Source organism: Oncorhynchus nerka, linkage group LG22 (genome assembly GCF_034236695.1).
Source record: "Oncorhynchus nerka isolate Pitt River linkage group LG22, Oner_Uvic_2.0, whole genome shotgun sequence".
Classification (NCBI taxonomy): Eukaryota; Metazoa; Chordata; class Actinopteri; order Salmoniformes; family Salmonidae; genus Oncorhynchus; species Oncorhynchus nerka.
In genome coordinates this window covers 80,779,529-80,796,047 of record NC_088417.1, presented here as the reverse complement: position 1 = coordinate 80,796,047, position 16,519 = coordinate 80,779,529, and the positions used below count along the sequence as shown (strand labels likewise).

The 16,519-nt window shown below is 45.1% G+C and overlaps 1 protein-coding gene across 1 annotated transcript in view; it reads left to right on the top strand.

Annotated features, from left to right (window-relative positions):
* The window catches only part of LOC115105832 (protein phosphatase Slingshot homolog 1-like), a 35,735-nt gene that overhangs the window by 9,208 nt on the left and 10,008 nt on the right, over window positions 1-16,519 (top strand). Inside the window, exons 3-13 of the mRNA XM_029628248.2 lie at window positions 5,470-5,570; window positions 8,237-8,301; window positions 8,394-8,515; window positions 8,610-8,678; window positions 9,591-9,656; window positions 10,098-10,292; window positions 10,494-10,587; window positions 10,712-10,840; window positions 12,997-13,043; window positions 14,363-14,509; window positions 14,750-14,950. Coding sequence (XP_029484108.1) covers window positions 5,470-5,570; window positions 8,237-8,301; window positions 8,394-8,515; window positions 8,610-8,678; window positions 9,591-9,656; window positions 10,098-10,292; window positions 10,494-10,587; window positions 10,712-10,840; window positions 12,997-13,043; window positions 14,363-14,509; window positions 14,750-14,950 — 1,236 coding nt within the window. The remainder of the gene's footprint in view (window positions 1-5,469; window positions 5,571-8,236; window positions 8,302-8,393; window positions 8,516-8,609; window positions 8,679-9,590; window positions 9,657-10,097; window positions 10,293-10,493; window positions 10,588-10,711; window positions 10,841-12,996; window positions 13,044-14,362; window positions 14,510-14,749; window positions 14,951-16,519) is intronic.

Genomic DNA, 16,519 nt, shown 5'->3' with positions numbered 1-16,519 from the left:
GCCAACTGTAAAGTTTGGTGGAGGAATAATGGTCTGGGGCTGTTTTTCATGGTTCGGGCTAGGCCCCTTAGTTCCAGTGAAGGGAAATATTAACGCTACAGCATACAATGACATTCTATACAATTCTGTGCTTCCAACTTTGTGGTAACAGTTTGGGGAAGGCCCTTTCCTGTTTCAGCATGACAATGCCACCTTGCACAAAGCGAGGTCCATACAAAAATGGTTTGTCGAGATTGGTGTGGAAGAACTTGACTGGCCTGCACAGAGCCCTGACCTCAATCCCATCACCTTTGGGATGAATTGGAACGCCGACTACGAGCCAGGCCTAATCGCCCAACATCCGTGCCCGACATGACTAATGTTCTTATGTCTGCTGTGAGGACTAGCTTCCATTCAATGTTCCAACATCTAGTGGAAAGTCTTCCCAGAAGAGTTGAAGCCGTTATATCAGCAAATGGGGGACCAACTCCATATTAATGCCTATGATTTTGGAATGAGATGTTCGATGAGCAGGTGTCCATATACTTTTGCCCATGTATTTCCATGAGAAGCCGTGCATGCACATGCATTAGGTGATACAGTAATGTATAGTAACAATCTGTTGTGGTCCATCTGGGGGAGGGTTGGTATACATTTCTTTGACCAGGGAATCTGAGTTCCCCAATGCCTATGGATATTGACCCCTGGTCCTGGTGTCAGTGGGAATTCCAGGACTGGGTTACAGTAGGAAGCACCTAGGAATGTCCTGAATAAATAACATGGACACTGGTGCTGAATTACACACATTGTAGATAAATATGAATAACGTAATACCAGTATTCAATACATAGGCCCACACCTTAATGAGAGCTTGCAAAAGAGATGGAACATCTCACACCATTGCAGTCTATTACAGTTCACAAAGAATGTCTCCATCTGGGGACCCTTAAACACTGAGATGTAGGCCTAGTTGTATCAAGGGTAATAACGGTCCATCACTCAGTTACCATTCCCTTTAACCACCATTATACATTCCATCAAATCAGAAACACTATCCAGCTGTATTGCATAGGTGGAATCCTCTACTCAGCTACAGAAGGATGTGATGTCATGGTGTTGTTGTGCCGGGGCTAATTTTCAGAAATCTGGCAGTGGCTTCTGATTAAATTACATTTTCACAGAACCTCTTGTTGCGATTTCGATGAGGTTCTCGTTCAGATATCGGTAAGTGGACTAAAGGCAGGGCATGAAAGGGATAACGAATCCAGTTGTTTGTGTCATCGGTTTCGGGAAAGTACCTGCGTAATTGCGCACACAACTCACTCCGGTGCTTCGCTAAATCGCATTTGATATTGCCCGTAAGCTTGAGTTCATTTGCACACAAAAAATCATACAATGATAGATGGAAAGACATGTTGTCCTTGTTAATGCAGACAGAGAAGAGCTCCAACTTCTTAATCCTAGCCTCAAATTTGTCCCGCACATTGAATATAGTTACGGAGAGTCCCTGTAGTCCTAGATTCAGATCACTCAGGTGAGAAGAAACATCACCCAGATAGGCCAGTTGTGTGATAATCTCGTCATTATGCAAGCGGTCAGACAAGTAAAATTGATGGTCAGTTAAAACTTTAAGCTCATCTCTCGATTCAAACAACTGTGTCAATACTTTGCCCCTTGATAACCAGCTCACTTCTGTATGTTGTAAAAGCGTTACATGGTTGCTGCCCATATCATTGCATAATGCAGAAAATACATGAGAGTTCAGGGGCCTTGCTTTAACAATGATAACGTCTTTCAAGCTGTCAGGCATTCCCTTGACAGCAAGAGCCTCTCGGTGGATGCTGCATTGTACCCAAGTGGCTTCGGGGGCAACTGCTTGCATTCGCGTTTCCACTCCACTATGTCTCCTTGTCATGGCTTTTGCGCCATCAGTGCAGATACCAACATGAGCAGCAGCTACGTTTGGCTACATACGGACCGTTCGTGGAATTCCCGCGACAGAGTAATGGTTAATGTGATTGGATGTTAATTATTTGCCTAGGCTACCTGTATCTGACATTGTTGTTATTTCGCTGAACATTAGATTGTTAAATTTTATTTTGGGCAGTGAAACGAGGCTACTCAGGGGAGGGGGGGGGGGAACTCACCCAAATGTATAGCCCCGTTGGAAAATATAAATGGACTGTTATTTATATATATATATATATATTCTATATATATCTCACATTTTATTTGGCGTACCCCTAACAAGCATTGCGCTTACCTCAGATTGGAAATACATGCTCTAGTCCAACCTGGTTGGGCCAAGGGCGTTTCAGCCTTACACAACAGTTTCCCCCATCCGCTAGACATGAGACACACACAGGGTGGGTTGAGATTATAACATTGATAAGGTAGATTACTTTCTTGGTGGTACAAGGTAGATAGAGGAATGTTTGAAAGGTGGTATAGGGAGCAATTTTGATTATGTAAAATCTTGCTTCAGAGTTGCTTCTACCTGCAGAAAATGTAGGAAAACACAATAAAAAAAATATTGATATTAGTGGTTTTGTGCCATTAAATATTTTGTTGTTAAAAGGCTAAAGCAAAGACATTTAACTTGATAGTGATAGATAGTCACCAGAGAAATGCTGCAGGGCGGAGCAGTCACACCATTGATTATTGGAAGTGGCCCAGTCCACATTAGCTCTGCTCATCTTGTCCTCTCTCAGACCCTAGGGCCCAGTGATGTCACCAAGTCTACCTCTCTGAGGGCCATACTGTATCAGTCAGGCAGAAACCTGATCCACATTTACCCCCCAGCAGCCCTTGGTTGTCACAGTACCCTGGCTGCCTCAGCCAGAAAGCCCAAGCACCAGACAGGGTTATGCAACAGCCAAGGAGAGAGGTGTGTGTGTGTGTGTGTGCAGACTTCAAAAGGGAAGATGTCCTTGGTGTGCGTCTAACGAGCATCTTGCGTAAATTGCTTCACACTGGCATTGGATATGTGTTCTGTGATGGAGTTATGGTTCATACAAAGTTGAATATGCCACTCAATGAGTAGTATGTTTCCTTTGGCTCAGTGGCTCATCAGAGATCCTCTGGGATCTTACATGTCAAATAGCATCCACTCACTCTACAGACGTGTGCTTTGTAGACTGAAGATGAGGCAAGCTAGATTCCCTGCCACCCAACCCAGCTAACGTGAAACATGCTTGAATGGTGCTTTTGTGTCGGGAGTTGCGGAGGGAGTTATGATTGCTCAAGCGCGTGCTGTGAGGAGGAGATAAGCTGCTGCTGATGGCCGGGAGTTGAGGCAGAGCTGAACAGACGCAGCAGAATCTGAAGACTGATCCTCACAGCCCAGACGGACAGGAGGGAGAGACGGACGCACCAGACCAAAACAGGATACATCATCAGACTATTGAACCCAATCTGCACCTTTTTACAGGGAAAAACGAAACCCAGGGCCAAATGAGTTATTATACATTGGAAACCAAATTAGTTTTTGAGGCACACAATGCTTGTGAATGTATTTTTTGCACATGGATGTGCTAAAAAGCTATAAGGGCGGAGGAGATTTTGTGAGGCCAGTAGACTCCAGAGAGCTACTGAGGGAGAGATCCAGAATCAGGATGCATCTTGTGGTGGAGCCTTCACAGGAAGCCATGCTTACCATGCTGCCTCACTTTGTGAAGAACGCAGTCCTGAGTAAGAGAGAGATCTGGCGAATGTAAGTCCTCCACTCACTCAAGGACAGGCAATCCTGAGTGTATCTCTCACTGTCATTTCTACCTTGATAAGAGGTAGCACAACGGCGACAATGGTTTGAATGGTTGTCACTTGTAACTGTGCACCCAGCATTTTCTGTATACAGGTATTGTTTTTATGGCTGTCTATATGTCTTCTTGAGTGTTCTTTTTAGAAGTCTACTGTTCACAGCTGTCCTAATGTGAGTTTACACATGCAGCCTCATTCTGATCTTTTTCCACTAATTGGCCGTTCAACCAATCAGATCAGCTGTTTTGCCAATAATTTAAAAAATCATCAGAATTGGACTGTGTGTAAACTCAGCCTTAGAAAGATTGGGACATGCTCTGATTGTTTTCAGTAATGGTGTAATGGACGGATCAACGGTAGCTGGAGCCTTTTCCATACAGCTTTCTCTTTAGGTCTATACATCTGTGATTACTGCTATTCAGTTCATCCCATTTACAGTACATCAGACATCTTAAGATGAGCTGTTATGGTACCCTACCCAACTCTCTGACCTCTTGACTGAGGCCACCCTCATCTTTTTCAGGACATTCTGAAAAGGAACAATGCTACGTAACAGCGGGGCAGAAACAAAAGGTCTTGTGATGGACCCACTGTCATACCATGCTTTGTTTGTGGTGGCAGAGCGAGAGTGCAGCCTGTCTGTTAACAAAGACTGGCTCTGTTCCTCCTGGTCAATGTTGTGGCCAGCAAACGCGCAGCTCTGTTCCTCCTGGTCAATGTTGTGGCCAGCAAACACCCAACTCTTTTCTTCCTGGACATTGCTAAGTCCAAGGAAATACTATATTTTATCCGGGGGTGGTCAGTGCCTCGAGCACAGGGGTTAGGGCAGTCGGGAGAGCCCGTCCCTGGCCAGAGAAGGGAGGGATAGATGGTGCTGGCTGAAGAAAGGCAGAGGAAATATTTCAGTGGTGGGCTCAATTATCTGCCCCAACGATAGGCCAGGGGACCTAACCACGTTCTGTCAGTTCATTATCTGAGGGAAATATTTCATAAAGGAAAGGTCTGCTCACATTTTCTTCGTGATGAATTTGGGAACATCCTTTCCTGCTAGTCACTAAACTTTGGAAAAGCAATTAACAGCCATCCCACCCTGCCTCTTCTTCCCACTGTAGCTCTGCTCTCTGACTATGCACATTCTACATCCCCAGGTCATTTGTCTCCATTCCTGGACTAAAACAGCCTCACTCATTGACAAGTGAGAAGGATACTGTGGGTTGGACAGTTTAATTGAACCACATCAGCCTTAGGAGAGTCTGCAGCAGGGTTCCACATGATCATTTTCAATGAATATGTTGCCTCCCTGACGTGAACGCACTGGTGATTGCATAGTCTGTCAAATACATCATGGAAAGGAAAGTAGGCTATGGCTGGGTAGTTTTGTGACAACAGACATACTGTTAATCTGTGGATCTACTTAAATGGAGCACAACAAAACAGGGAAGAGACACCAAGCAGGTGTAGGAAGGAGTGACTATTTCAAATGTCCTCTCTGTTCTAGAGTAGAACTCCATGCTACTTACTATGGGTACTGTGGAGTGCAGTGTGCCACAGACGGTGCTTAAGCTGTTGAAGCAGTACAAGGATTTGTGCAAATCTCTATTCAGATATGCTGATGATCTGTTGCCTACTTCCAGTACAGTCTGTACTCTTTCTTTCACTTCTCTAATGAATGCTTCCCTTGTGTGTTACAGCATCAAACCACTAGAAACCCTATTTTCCTGTCTGTTTCAGCCTCAACGAGAGCTTCTTCATGGTCAAAGGAGCTGCCCTCTTCCTGCAACAGGGCACCAATGCACAGGGACCCAAGACCCCTACACACCACAAACACGCAGGTAAACACACTGGCACACCACAAACACGCAGGTAAACACACTGGCACACCACAAACACGCAGGTAAACACACTGGCACACCACAAACACGCAGGTAAACACACTGGCACACCACAAACACGCAGGTAAACACACTGGCACACCACAAACACGCAGGTAAACACACACTCTTGACACACACTGGGCCCATTGTTCATTGGCCCTGTTCACCCATGACTGCGTGGCCATGCACGCCTCCAACTCAATCATCAAGTTTGCAGACGACACTACAGTGTTAGGCTTGATTGCCAACAACGACGAGACGGCCTACGGGGAGGAGGTGAGGGCCCTCTGAGTGTGGTGTCAGGAAAATAATCTCACACTCAACGTCAACAAAACAAAGGAGATGATCGTGGACTTCAGGAAACAGCAGAGGGGGCAGCCCCCTATCTACATTGACGGGACAGGAGTGGAGAAGGTGTAAAGTTTTAAGTTCCTCGGCGTACACATCACGGACAAACTGAAATGGTCCACCCACACAGACAGCGTGGTGAAGAAGGCGCAGCAGCGCCTCTTTAAACTCAGGAGGCTGAAGAAATTCGGCTTGTCACCAAAAACACTCACAAACTTTTACAGATGCACAATAGAGAGCATCCTGTCGGGCTGTATCACTGCCTGGTACGGCAACTGCTCCGCCCACAACCGTAAGGCTGTCCAGAGGGTAGTGAGGTCTGCACAACGGATCACCGGGGGCAAACTACCTGCCCTCCAGGACACCTACACCACCCGATGTTACAGGAAGGCCATAAAGATCATCAAGGACAACAACCACCCGAGCCACTGCCTGTTCACCCGCTATCATCCAGAAGGCGAGGTCAGTACAGGTGCATCAAAGCAGGGACAGAGAGACTGAAAAAACAGCTTATATCTCAAGGCCATCACACTGTTAAACAGCCATCACTAACATTGAGTGGCTGCTGCCAACATACTGACTCATCTCTAGCCACTTTAATAATGAAACGATTGATGTAATAAATGTATCACTAGCCACTTTATATAATGTTTACCTACCCTACATTGGTCATCTCATATGTATATACTTTACTCTATACCATCTACTGCATCTTGCCTATGCCGTTCGGCCATCGCTCATTCATATATTTTTATGTACATATTCTTATTCATTCCTTTACACCTGTATGTAGATTATTTGTTAGATATTGGTCAGAACTAGAAGCACAAGCATTTCGCTACACTCTCATTAACATCTGCTAACCATGTGTATGTGACAAATAAAATTTGATTAGATTTGTTCAGTGAACCGTGACAATGCCACTGCTAAAGTTCTATTTAAAGACAAGGTAATATTGTCTGAGGTTGGCTTGGCCTTTGTGATTGAGCCTGTGTTCAACCCATATTCACAGAAGGATCACCTGGCCATCGACTGCCCTCGAGGCAGGTACTTGTCTGCTTTTAGCTTTGATATGTTTGTCAAAGTAGGTCCAGATGTGACCCTAGAGCCTGCCTATGTAACAGTTTAACTTTAGTCCGTCCCCTCGCCCCTACCCGGGCTCGGGCTCGGACTAGGGAGTGCACACATAGACAACTGACACCCACAAAGCATCGTTACCCATCGCTCCACAAAAGCCACGGCCCTTGCAGAGCAAGGGGAACCACTACTTCAAGGTCTCAGAGCGAGTGACGTCACCGATTGAAACGCTATTAGCGCACACCACCGCTAACTAGCTAGCCATTTCACATCAGTTACACCCCCCCCCCTTTTGACCTCCTCCTTTTCAAAGGGCTTTATAGATCCTGCTTGTATGATTTTTTTTTTCCCATCAAGATGTTACAAACTCACCAAGCTAGACTAACCAGCCTGCAGCACATATGATGTCACCTCAGTGGTGTGTGTGTGTATATGTACGGGTAGGCCTAGGTGTGTGTATATGTACGGGTAGGCCTAGGTGTGTGTATATGTACGGGTAGGCCTAGGTGTGTGTATATGTACGGGTAGGCCTAGGTGTGTGTATCTGTACGGGTAGGCCTAGGTGTGTGTATCTTTACGGGTAGGCCTAGGTGTGTGTATCTGTACGGGTAGGCCTAGGTGTGTGTATCTGTACGGGTAGGCCTAGGTGTGTGTATCTGTACGGGTAGGCCTAGGTGTGTGTATCTGTGTATGATGCAGCATGTCTTATAGCAGGGTTGTTGTTGAGATTAGTTAGATCGGGGAGTCCTAACACACCCTTCTCCTCCCCTATGATATGCAGGTTAATCACAAGATCAATGTGAGGATCACTCCAGATTTCTTGATTACATCACCAGACGTTCAAGTCAATGCTTAGCTCTGATGAACCTGGCATCCATTTATCTGTGTGTTTACGTGTATGACAGACTACTTCTGCATGTTTGTATGGGTTTAGCCGAGGGTTGTACTTGGGAATGGTGTCCCATAACATCTAATTTATTTACCCGTCTTGTCACGAGATGTTCAGGCTTTGCTCTGCAATGTGTAACTTCAATACAGACGTGTTATGGCTGGTATTGGATCACCCTGCAGGTGGGCATAATCCAAGGTACCAGTCTAAGTAGGGGCCTGGATAGCAGAGCTGGACACAGTTATACAATCTGTCTGATTATGAGGCTTGCTTGATCTGGATGATGGTATGCGGTTCTCTTCTCTCCCAGGTGACTTACCCCGACACCTGCAGGTCATGATTAACACCCTCCGCTCTGAGGACCGCATTAAACTGGTGAGTCAAATCCCCATCTCAGATGTACTTACCATCCATTTTTATTGACAAACAAATGCTACACAGTGTAACCTGTTCTTACTGTACCCCAGGCTGTACGGTTAGAGAGTGGTTGGTCTGACCGTGTGCGGTACATGGTTGTGGTCTACACCAGTGGTCGACAGGACACAGAGGAGAATATCCTGCTAGGGATGGACTTCACCGATAAGGACAGGTACTCGTCTTTCCTCCTTAGCCAGCAGTATCACACTACACTATGGTTTGTTGTTATCATAGAGTAATAATCTATTCCGTTGCATAATTCCCAGTAAAAGCTGCTCTATTGGCATGGTGCTACCGCTATGGAGCGATACGAAGATCCATTTAGATGGAGATGGGTAAGTGCTACTCTTCTACACACTGAGGATATAAAACATTAGGAACACCTGTTCTTTCCATGGCAGACTGACCAGGGGACAGCTATGATCCCTTATTGATGTCACCTGTTAAATCCACTTCACTCAGTGTAGATGAAGGGGAGGAGACAGATTAAAGAGGGATTTTTAAGCCTTGAGACATGGATTGTGTATCTGTGCCATTCACAGGGTGAATAGGCTAAACAAAAGATTTGAGTGCCTTTTGAATGGGGTATGGTAGTAGGCACCAGGCACACCGGTTTGTGTGTCAAGAATTACAATGCAGCTGGTTTTTCACGCTCAACAGTTTCCCATGTGTACGAAGAATGGTCCTTCACCCAAAGGACATTCAGCCAACTTGACACAACAGTGAGAAGCATTGGAGTCAACATGGGCCAGCATCCCTGTGGAACGCTTTCGATACCTTGCAGAGTCCATGCCCCGACATATTGAGGCTGTTCTGAGGAGAAAATTAGTGGGCTGCAACTCAGCATTAGGGAGGTGTTCCTAATGTTTGGTATACTCAGTCTATACCCTCACATAAATATACATGAAACTTTCCACAAAGGTACGGTATGTGTCACAGTGCATCCCACAGACATTAAGTTGCATATACAGTCGACCATGAAGTACCTCCGATCGTTTAGCCCTTCAAACAGCCCAGCTCTGTGACACAGAATGAGTTGCTCTGCCCTCCAGTGGGCAGTCCAATCAACAACAGGCATTTTTAATTCTCCATGTGGCAGATGAGTTCTTGCTGTTAGTCATCCCTCTCTGTGCTGGAGGAATGTTCCATTGGAATGTGTCCTGAATAGTCCCCTAAACCCTTGTAGCTCAGCCCCTGTTCGTGCGCCCAGACGCCTCTCTCTAATCCTTCATCTTCTCTCTCCTCAGAGGATTTAGTGTGACCACAGGAGGACGATCGCATGTCTTCAAGCCTGTTTCTGTGCAGGCCATGTGGTAAGTGTCTGGTTGTTTTTGGGTTTGATACTGTATTTGGGTACTTCAAAATATAATTGTCTGGTGACCTTTATATTCCCTGAAACCATACAGTGACTGTACTCTACCATGTTGGTTCCATTTTAATATCAACAATCAATGAGTGGAGAAACATAAACTAGTAGATGAATTATTCAGGCTGGTAACACTTTGATACGACCCCGCTGCCAGTTGTCCACGCACCATCTACTGGTCAATAGATGCCGCTATCATTACAATGTGCAGACTCATCATTTTCTCTGGGTTTGACAGGCTTTTAAATGTATTCTGAATTTCCTGCGTCATTAAAAATCAATGATTAAAAGACTGACTCTATAATCAGATAAGTGGAATAGCTTCTGAATAGTTGCTGTTGAGAACCTGTATTAAGATTGGGAGCTTCTTCTACCTGTGTGGCTTCAGGTCTGCGCTGCAGATCCTCCATAAGGCAAGCGATGTGTCTCGCAGGCACAACTACTTCCCCGGGGGCATGGCCCTCACGTGGATGGGCTTCTATGAGAGCTGTATCACCTCCGAGCAGAGCTGCATCAACGAGTGGAACACTATGACCGACCTGGAGACCATGCGGCCCGACTCGCCTGCCATGTTCGTCGACCGGTAAGACCTGAATCGTCCGTTTTCGTAAGATTCAATGAAGTCGTTTTTCTTATGATTCATTCTAGTTGCAGTACCTTCTGAGATTGGTAATGTATGTCCATCAGGGTAAACCGGGCCTTTCTTGTTTTAATCAAAAGTGACAAATGTGTTTGTTACATTCATAATTAATGAATTGATATATTGACATATGTTGTTATTCAGGCCAACGGAGAGAGAGAGAACCGAGTGTGCAATCAAAGCTAAACTACGCAGCATGATGATGTTCCGGGACCTGGAGAATGTCACTTCCAAGGAGGTATGTGTCGCCACTCACCAGGCTTTGTAGGGGCACACAGATCGGTTTGTTGGGGCAATTAACTCTGCATGAGATATAAGTACCATAGTGCAGCCTAATACCGGTTCTGTCCTCCCCCTCTCAGATCCGTGTGGAGCTGGAGCAGCATATGAGTTGTAACCTGAAGGAGTACAAAGAGTTCCTCGACAATGAGATGCTGCTGATCCTGGGTCAGATGGACAAAGCCACACTCATCTTTGACCACCTCTACCTGGTGAGAACCTTTCCCTAACTTTACATCCTTTTTTAAATGTATTTTTTATTTCACCTTTATTTAACCAGGTAGGCTAGTTGAGAACAAGTTCTCATTTGCAACTGCGACCTGGCCAAGATAAAGCATAGCAGTGTGAACAGACAACACAGAGTTACACATGGAATAAACAATTAACAAGTCAATAACACAGTAGAAAAAAAAATGGGCAGTCTATATACAATGTGTGCAAAAGGCATGAGGAGGTAGGCGAATAATACAATTTTGCAGATTAACACTGGGGTGATAAATGATCAGATGGTCATGTACAGGTAGAGATATTGGTGTGCAAAAGAGCAGAAAAGTAAATAAATAAATAAAAAAACAGTATAAAAACAGTATGGGAATGAGGTAGGTGAAAATGGGTGGGCTATTTACCAATAGACTATGTACAGCTGCAGCGATCGGTTAGCTGCTCAGATAGCTGATGTTTGAAGTTGGTGAGGGAGATAAAAGTCTCCAACTTCAGCGATTTTTGCAGTTCGTTCCAGTCACAGGCAGCAGAGTACTGGAACGAAAGGCGGCCAAATGAGGTGTTGGCTTTAGGGATGATCAGTGAGATACACCTGCTGGAGCGTGTGCTACGGATGGGTGTTGCCATCGTGACCAGTGAACTGAGATAAGGCGGAGCTTTACCTAGCATGGACTTGTAGATGACCTGGAGCCAGTGGGTCTGGCGACGAATATGTAGCGAGGGCCAGCCGACTAGAGCATACAAGTCGCAGTGGTGGGTGGTATAAGGTGCTTTGGTGACAAAACGGATGGCACTATGATAGACTGCATCCAGTTTGCTGAGTAGAGTGTTGGAAGCCATTTTGTAGATGACATCGCCGAAATCGAGGATCGGTAGGATAGTCAGTTTTACTAGGGTAAGCTTGGCGGCGTGAGTGAAGGAGGCTTTGTTGCGGAATAGAAAGCCGACTCTTGATTTGATTTTCGATTGGAGATGTTTGATGTGAGTCTGGAAGGAGAGTTTGCAGTCTAGCCAGACACCTAGGTACTTATAGATGTCCACATATTCAAGGTCGGAACCATCCAGGGTGGTGATGCTAGTCGGGCATGCGGGTGCAGGCAGCGATCGGTTGAAAAGCATGCATTTGGTTTTACTCGCGTTTAAGAGCAGTTGGAGGCCACGGAAGGAGTGCTGTATGGCATTGAAGCTCGTTTGGAGGTTAGATAGCACAGTGTCCAATGACGGGCCGAAAGTATATAGAATGGTGTCGTCTGCGTAGAGGTGGATCAGGGAATCGCCCGCAGCAAGAGCAACATCATTGATATATACAGAGAAAAGAGTCGGCCCGAGAATTGAACCCTGTGGCACCCCCATAGAGACTGCCAGAGGACCGGACAGCATGCCCTCCGATTTGACACACTGAACTCTGTCTGCAAAGTAATTGGTGAACCAGGCAAGGCAGTCATCCGAGAAACCGAGGCTATTGAGTCTGCCGATAAGAATATGGTGATTGACAGAGTCGAAAGCCTTGGCGAGGTCGATGAAGACTGCTGCACAGTACTGTCTTTTATCGATGGCGGTAATGATATCGTTTAGTACCTTGAGCGTGGCTGAGGTGCACCCGTGACCGGCTCGGAAACCAGATTGCACAGCGGAGAAGGTACGGTGGGATTCGAGATGGTCAGTGACCTGTTTGTTGACTTGGCTTTCGAAGACCTTAGATAGGCAGGGCAGGATGGATATAGGTCTATAGCAGTTTGGGTCCAGGGTGTCTCCCCCTTTGAAGAGGGGGATGACTGCGGCAGCTTTCCAATCCTTGGGGATCTCAGACGATATGAAAGAGAGGTTGAACAGGCTGGTAATAGGGGTTGCGACAATGGCGGCAGATAGTTTCAGAAATAGAGGGTCCAGATTGTCAAGCCCAGCTGATTTGTACGGGTCTAGGTTTTGCAGCTCTTTCAGAACATCTGCTATCTGGATTTGGGTAAAGGAGAATCCTGATTGTCTCTTTGTATCCCTAACACTAACTAGTAACTACACTCCTCCTCTCTAACCTCTGAACTACTGTCACAACTCTGTTACTGTAACCCTGGTGTAGGTAGTTTGACCTTTGTAACCTGACGGAGTAAGTTGTCTTGATATTCATTCCTCTGTTTGTCTTCTCTAGGGCTCTGAGTGGAATGCCTCCAATCTAGAGGAACTACGGGACTGTGGGTGAGTGGATGTCTCACAAACACTAAAGCTATTTCACTAGAACTGCTCCCTAATCACCCCTGCTCCCTAACCATCAGCACTGGCTCACAAACATAGTGTTGTATTATTCTGTATTCCCATACGAAGGACAATAGATGTATGTCAGGTCATTGATACATCTCTCCTTCATAAGACCTACCAATACAGAAAGGTTGGTTGTTGGAACACGGATAGCACCACTGAACGAGATACTGCCCCACTGGAACGCAACAGCGCCTCTAATTCCTACGGCAGCTGAAGAAATTCAGCATGCCATACCAGGTCCTCTCCAAGTACTTCCACTGCACCATTGAGAGCATCCTGACCATGTTGCATCATGGCCTGGTACGGGAATTGCTCCGTCCACTATCCCAAGGCCCTCCAGCGGATGGTGGGACTGTGCTCCCACCCATCCAGGACATCTACTTGAAACTGTGCCTGAGGAAGGCCCACAGCATCGTCAAGGACCCCACACACCCCAGTCATGTGCTGTTGACTCCCTTACCATCGGAGAGACGGTATTGGAGCATGAGTTCTGATACCATCAGACTGCCGAACACTTGAGCTGGACTTACCACCTGCATTCTCTTACCACCTTACCATTCTCTGCACCTTAGCACACATGAACTCACATACACACACACACAGATATATACTGAGTGTACAAAACATTTCCATTCCATAGACTGACCAGGTGAATCTAATGAAAGCTATGATCCCTTATTGATGTCACCTGTTAAATCCACTTCAATCAGTGTAGAGACTGGTTAAAGAAGGATTTTTAAGCCTTGAGACAATTGAGACATGGATTGTGTATGGGCAAGACAAAAGATGTAAGTGCCTTTGAACAGGGTATGATAGTAGGTGCCAGGCAGGCATATCAGTTTGTGTCAAGAACAAGAAAAAGTAAGAAAAATCCTGGAATGAGTAGGTGTGTCCAAACTTTTGACTGGTACTGTATATGGTCCACCACCCAAAGGACATCCAGCCACTTGACACAACTGTGGGAAGCATTGGAGTCAACAGGGACAGCATCCCTGTGGAACGCTTTTGACACCTTGTAGAATCCATGACCTGACGAATTGAGGATGTTCTGAGTGCAAAAGGGGGTGCAACTTAATATTAGGAAGGTGTCATTATTAATGTTTTAGACACTCGGTGTACACACCAATATTTTATTTATTATTGTTGTTGCATTATCGAGAAGGAATCTGCCAGTAAGCACTTTTCGTTGGCCTGTGTATCCTGTACATATGACAAATTAAAACTTGAAACATGTTGTTTTTGTCTTCTTGATGCAGTGTGGGCTACATCCTCAACGTGACCAGGGAAATAGACAACTTCTTCCAGGGCACGTTCTCCTACCACAATATCCGGGTGTTTGATGAGGAGGCCACAGACCTGCTGGCCCACTGGAACGAGACCTACAACTTCATCGTCCGAGCCAAGTGAGTGCCTACTTGTCAAACAAACTAAACCCTACTTCTCAAACAGCTAACTAAAACACGTCTTGCAGCATGTGAAGTATTTACTGCAGAACAACAAAGGAAGTGTATACTTAAATAGTGGGTAGTTCCTCTGTGTCTGGGTTATTTTATACACTAAAACCATGTGGAAAGCCTAGTCACTCTGGATTAGACTTCTTAAAAATTAACAGGGTTTTAATATAAAACATTATTGCCCCACAGAAAGAACCAGTCTAAGTGTCTGGTCCACTGTAAGATGGGTGTGAGCCGGTCAGCCTCCACGGTCATAGCGTATGCCATGAAGGAGTATGGCTGGACTCTGGAGAAGGCCTACAACTTTGTGAAGCAGAAGAGGAGCATTGCTCGGCCCAACGCTGGCTTTATGAAGCAGCTGGCAGAGTACGAGGGCATCCTGGACGCTAGGTGAGTCAGGGTATACTGGGGTACTGTACTGGTATATGCAGGTTTGCTCCGGTATGTAACCAACTGTGCTACATGAGTAGCATCTGCCACTTATTCTTACTCCACTGCAGTCATGAGGTATTGGTTAGTGCTATCCTTGGGACGTCCCTAGGGTTGCGCATTTTGGGGAATATTTGGAGTTGGAAACTTTCCATGGAAATTAACGGAAATATATGCAAATTAATACCATTTAATTGTAGATGTTTTTTACATTGGATATATTTACCATATCATATTTGTTGTGCCATGATGTCCTTGAGGAGCAGATTCAATGCATGAGCAGCACAGCCAATGGGTGTGATGTGAGGGTAGGACTCTTCCACTTTAGATAAAGCATGTCTGGTTGGAGGGGTGTATGCTTGGCGAAGAACATTCAGAAATCTCTTCCAATACACATTGCCTGTGAGCATCAGAGGTGAACCAGTTGCATACACAGCTTGAGCAAGACATTCATCAGCATTTCTCTGACTACGTTCCTCCATTGAGTCAAAAAAAACTTCTGAAGGACAGACCATGAGCTGTTGTTATAGATAAGGTGTCTGATTCATAATTTTCACATCAAATAGAAGTAGAGGGACCTTTTGTCAGAGGTTGCTTGTTGTGAGCGCTGAGGGAACTTTATGTACTTGGCCAGATGATTCTGCATCTTTGTTACATTCTTATTTGTAAATGTACACAGATTGTTTTGTCTACATTAGCTGCAGTGAAATGTCTCCACACATCAGATAGTGCCCGTGGCATTTTCCTGTAAAGATGAGATTTTTAAAAAATTTAAATAAATACAATTACATATACAGATAACTAGTTAGTCAGTTAGATTAAACAACTCATTTGTAAGATAAATGTTTTCAAATGAAACATGTATGGAAACAAGTGAATTAACACTCCTCAGTTAGCAGGCTCAAGCAAGCTTAGACCCACATGGTAGCAAAAACTAGCAAGCAGAAATTGTTAACAAGTTAGACATGATTTAAACAGACTTTGCTGTAGGTTACTATTTAGAGGTAACAAAAAATCATGTATGTTATATAAATTATATTCACCCCACCCAGTATTGTAATCAAAACTTACCAGAAAGCATGTAGTCTGTGGCTCAGACATAGTAGTGTGGGCTCAATCGCATTTCATTAGTGTGCAAGATCTTGAGAATCAGCTGTACATGTGATGAAAGAATGCACTGTGCATGCAGAGGGTTGCAATTCCATTGAATTGGGGATAGTTTAACCAAAATATGCCACAAGACCTAGAATTGCCTTGTGCATCCCACAAAAGGTTCACTGTTTTAAGCTAACTTTTTGATGAATTTAAGCAAAATTCCCGGGCTTAACTTCCCCATAGAAAATTTCCGGATATGTAAAGGAAAGTTTCCAACCCTTTGCAACTCTAGACGTCCTTACCACTTACCTTAACCACTATCCTAACATACATGAAGGGAATATTTTGACATTTGCCATATGGTCGGTGAGAAAGTCCATATTGCAAATGTACGGTCCCTTACTAGACGTCCGCAAACATTTCTAAAAATTTGCG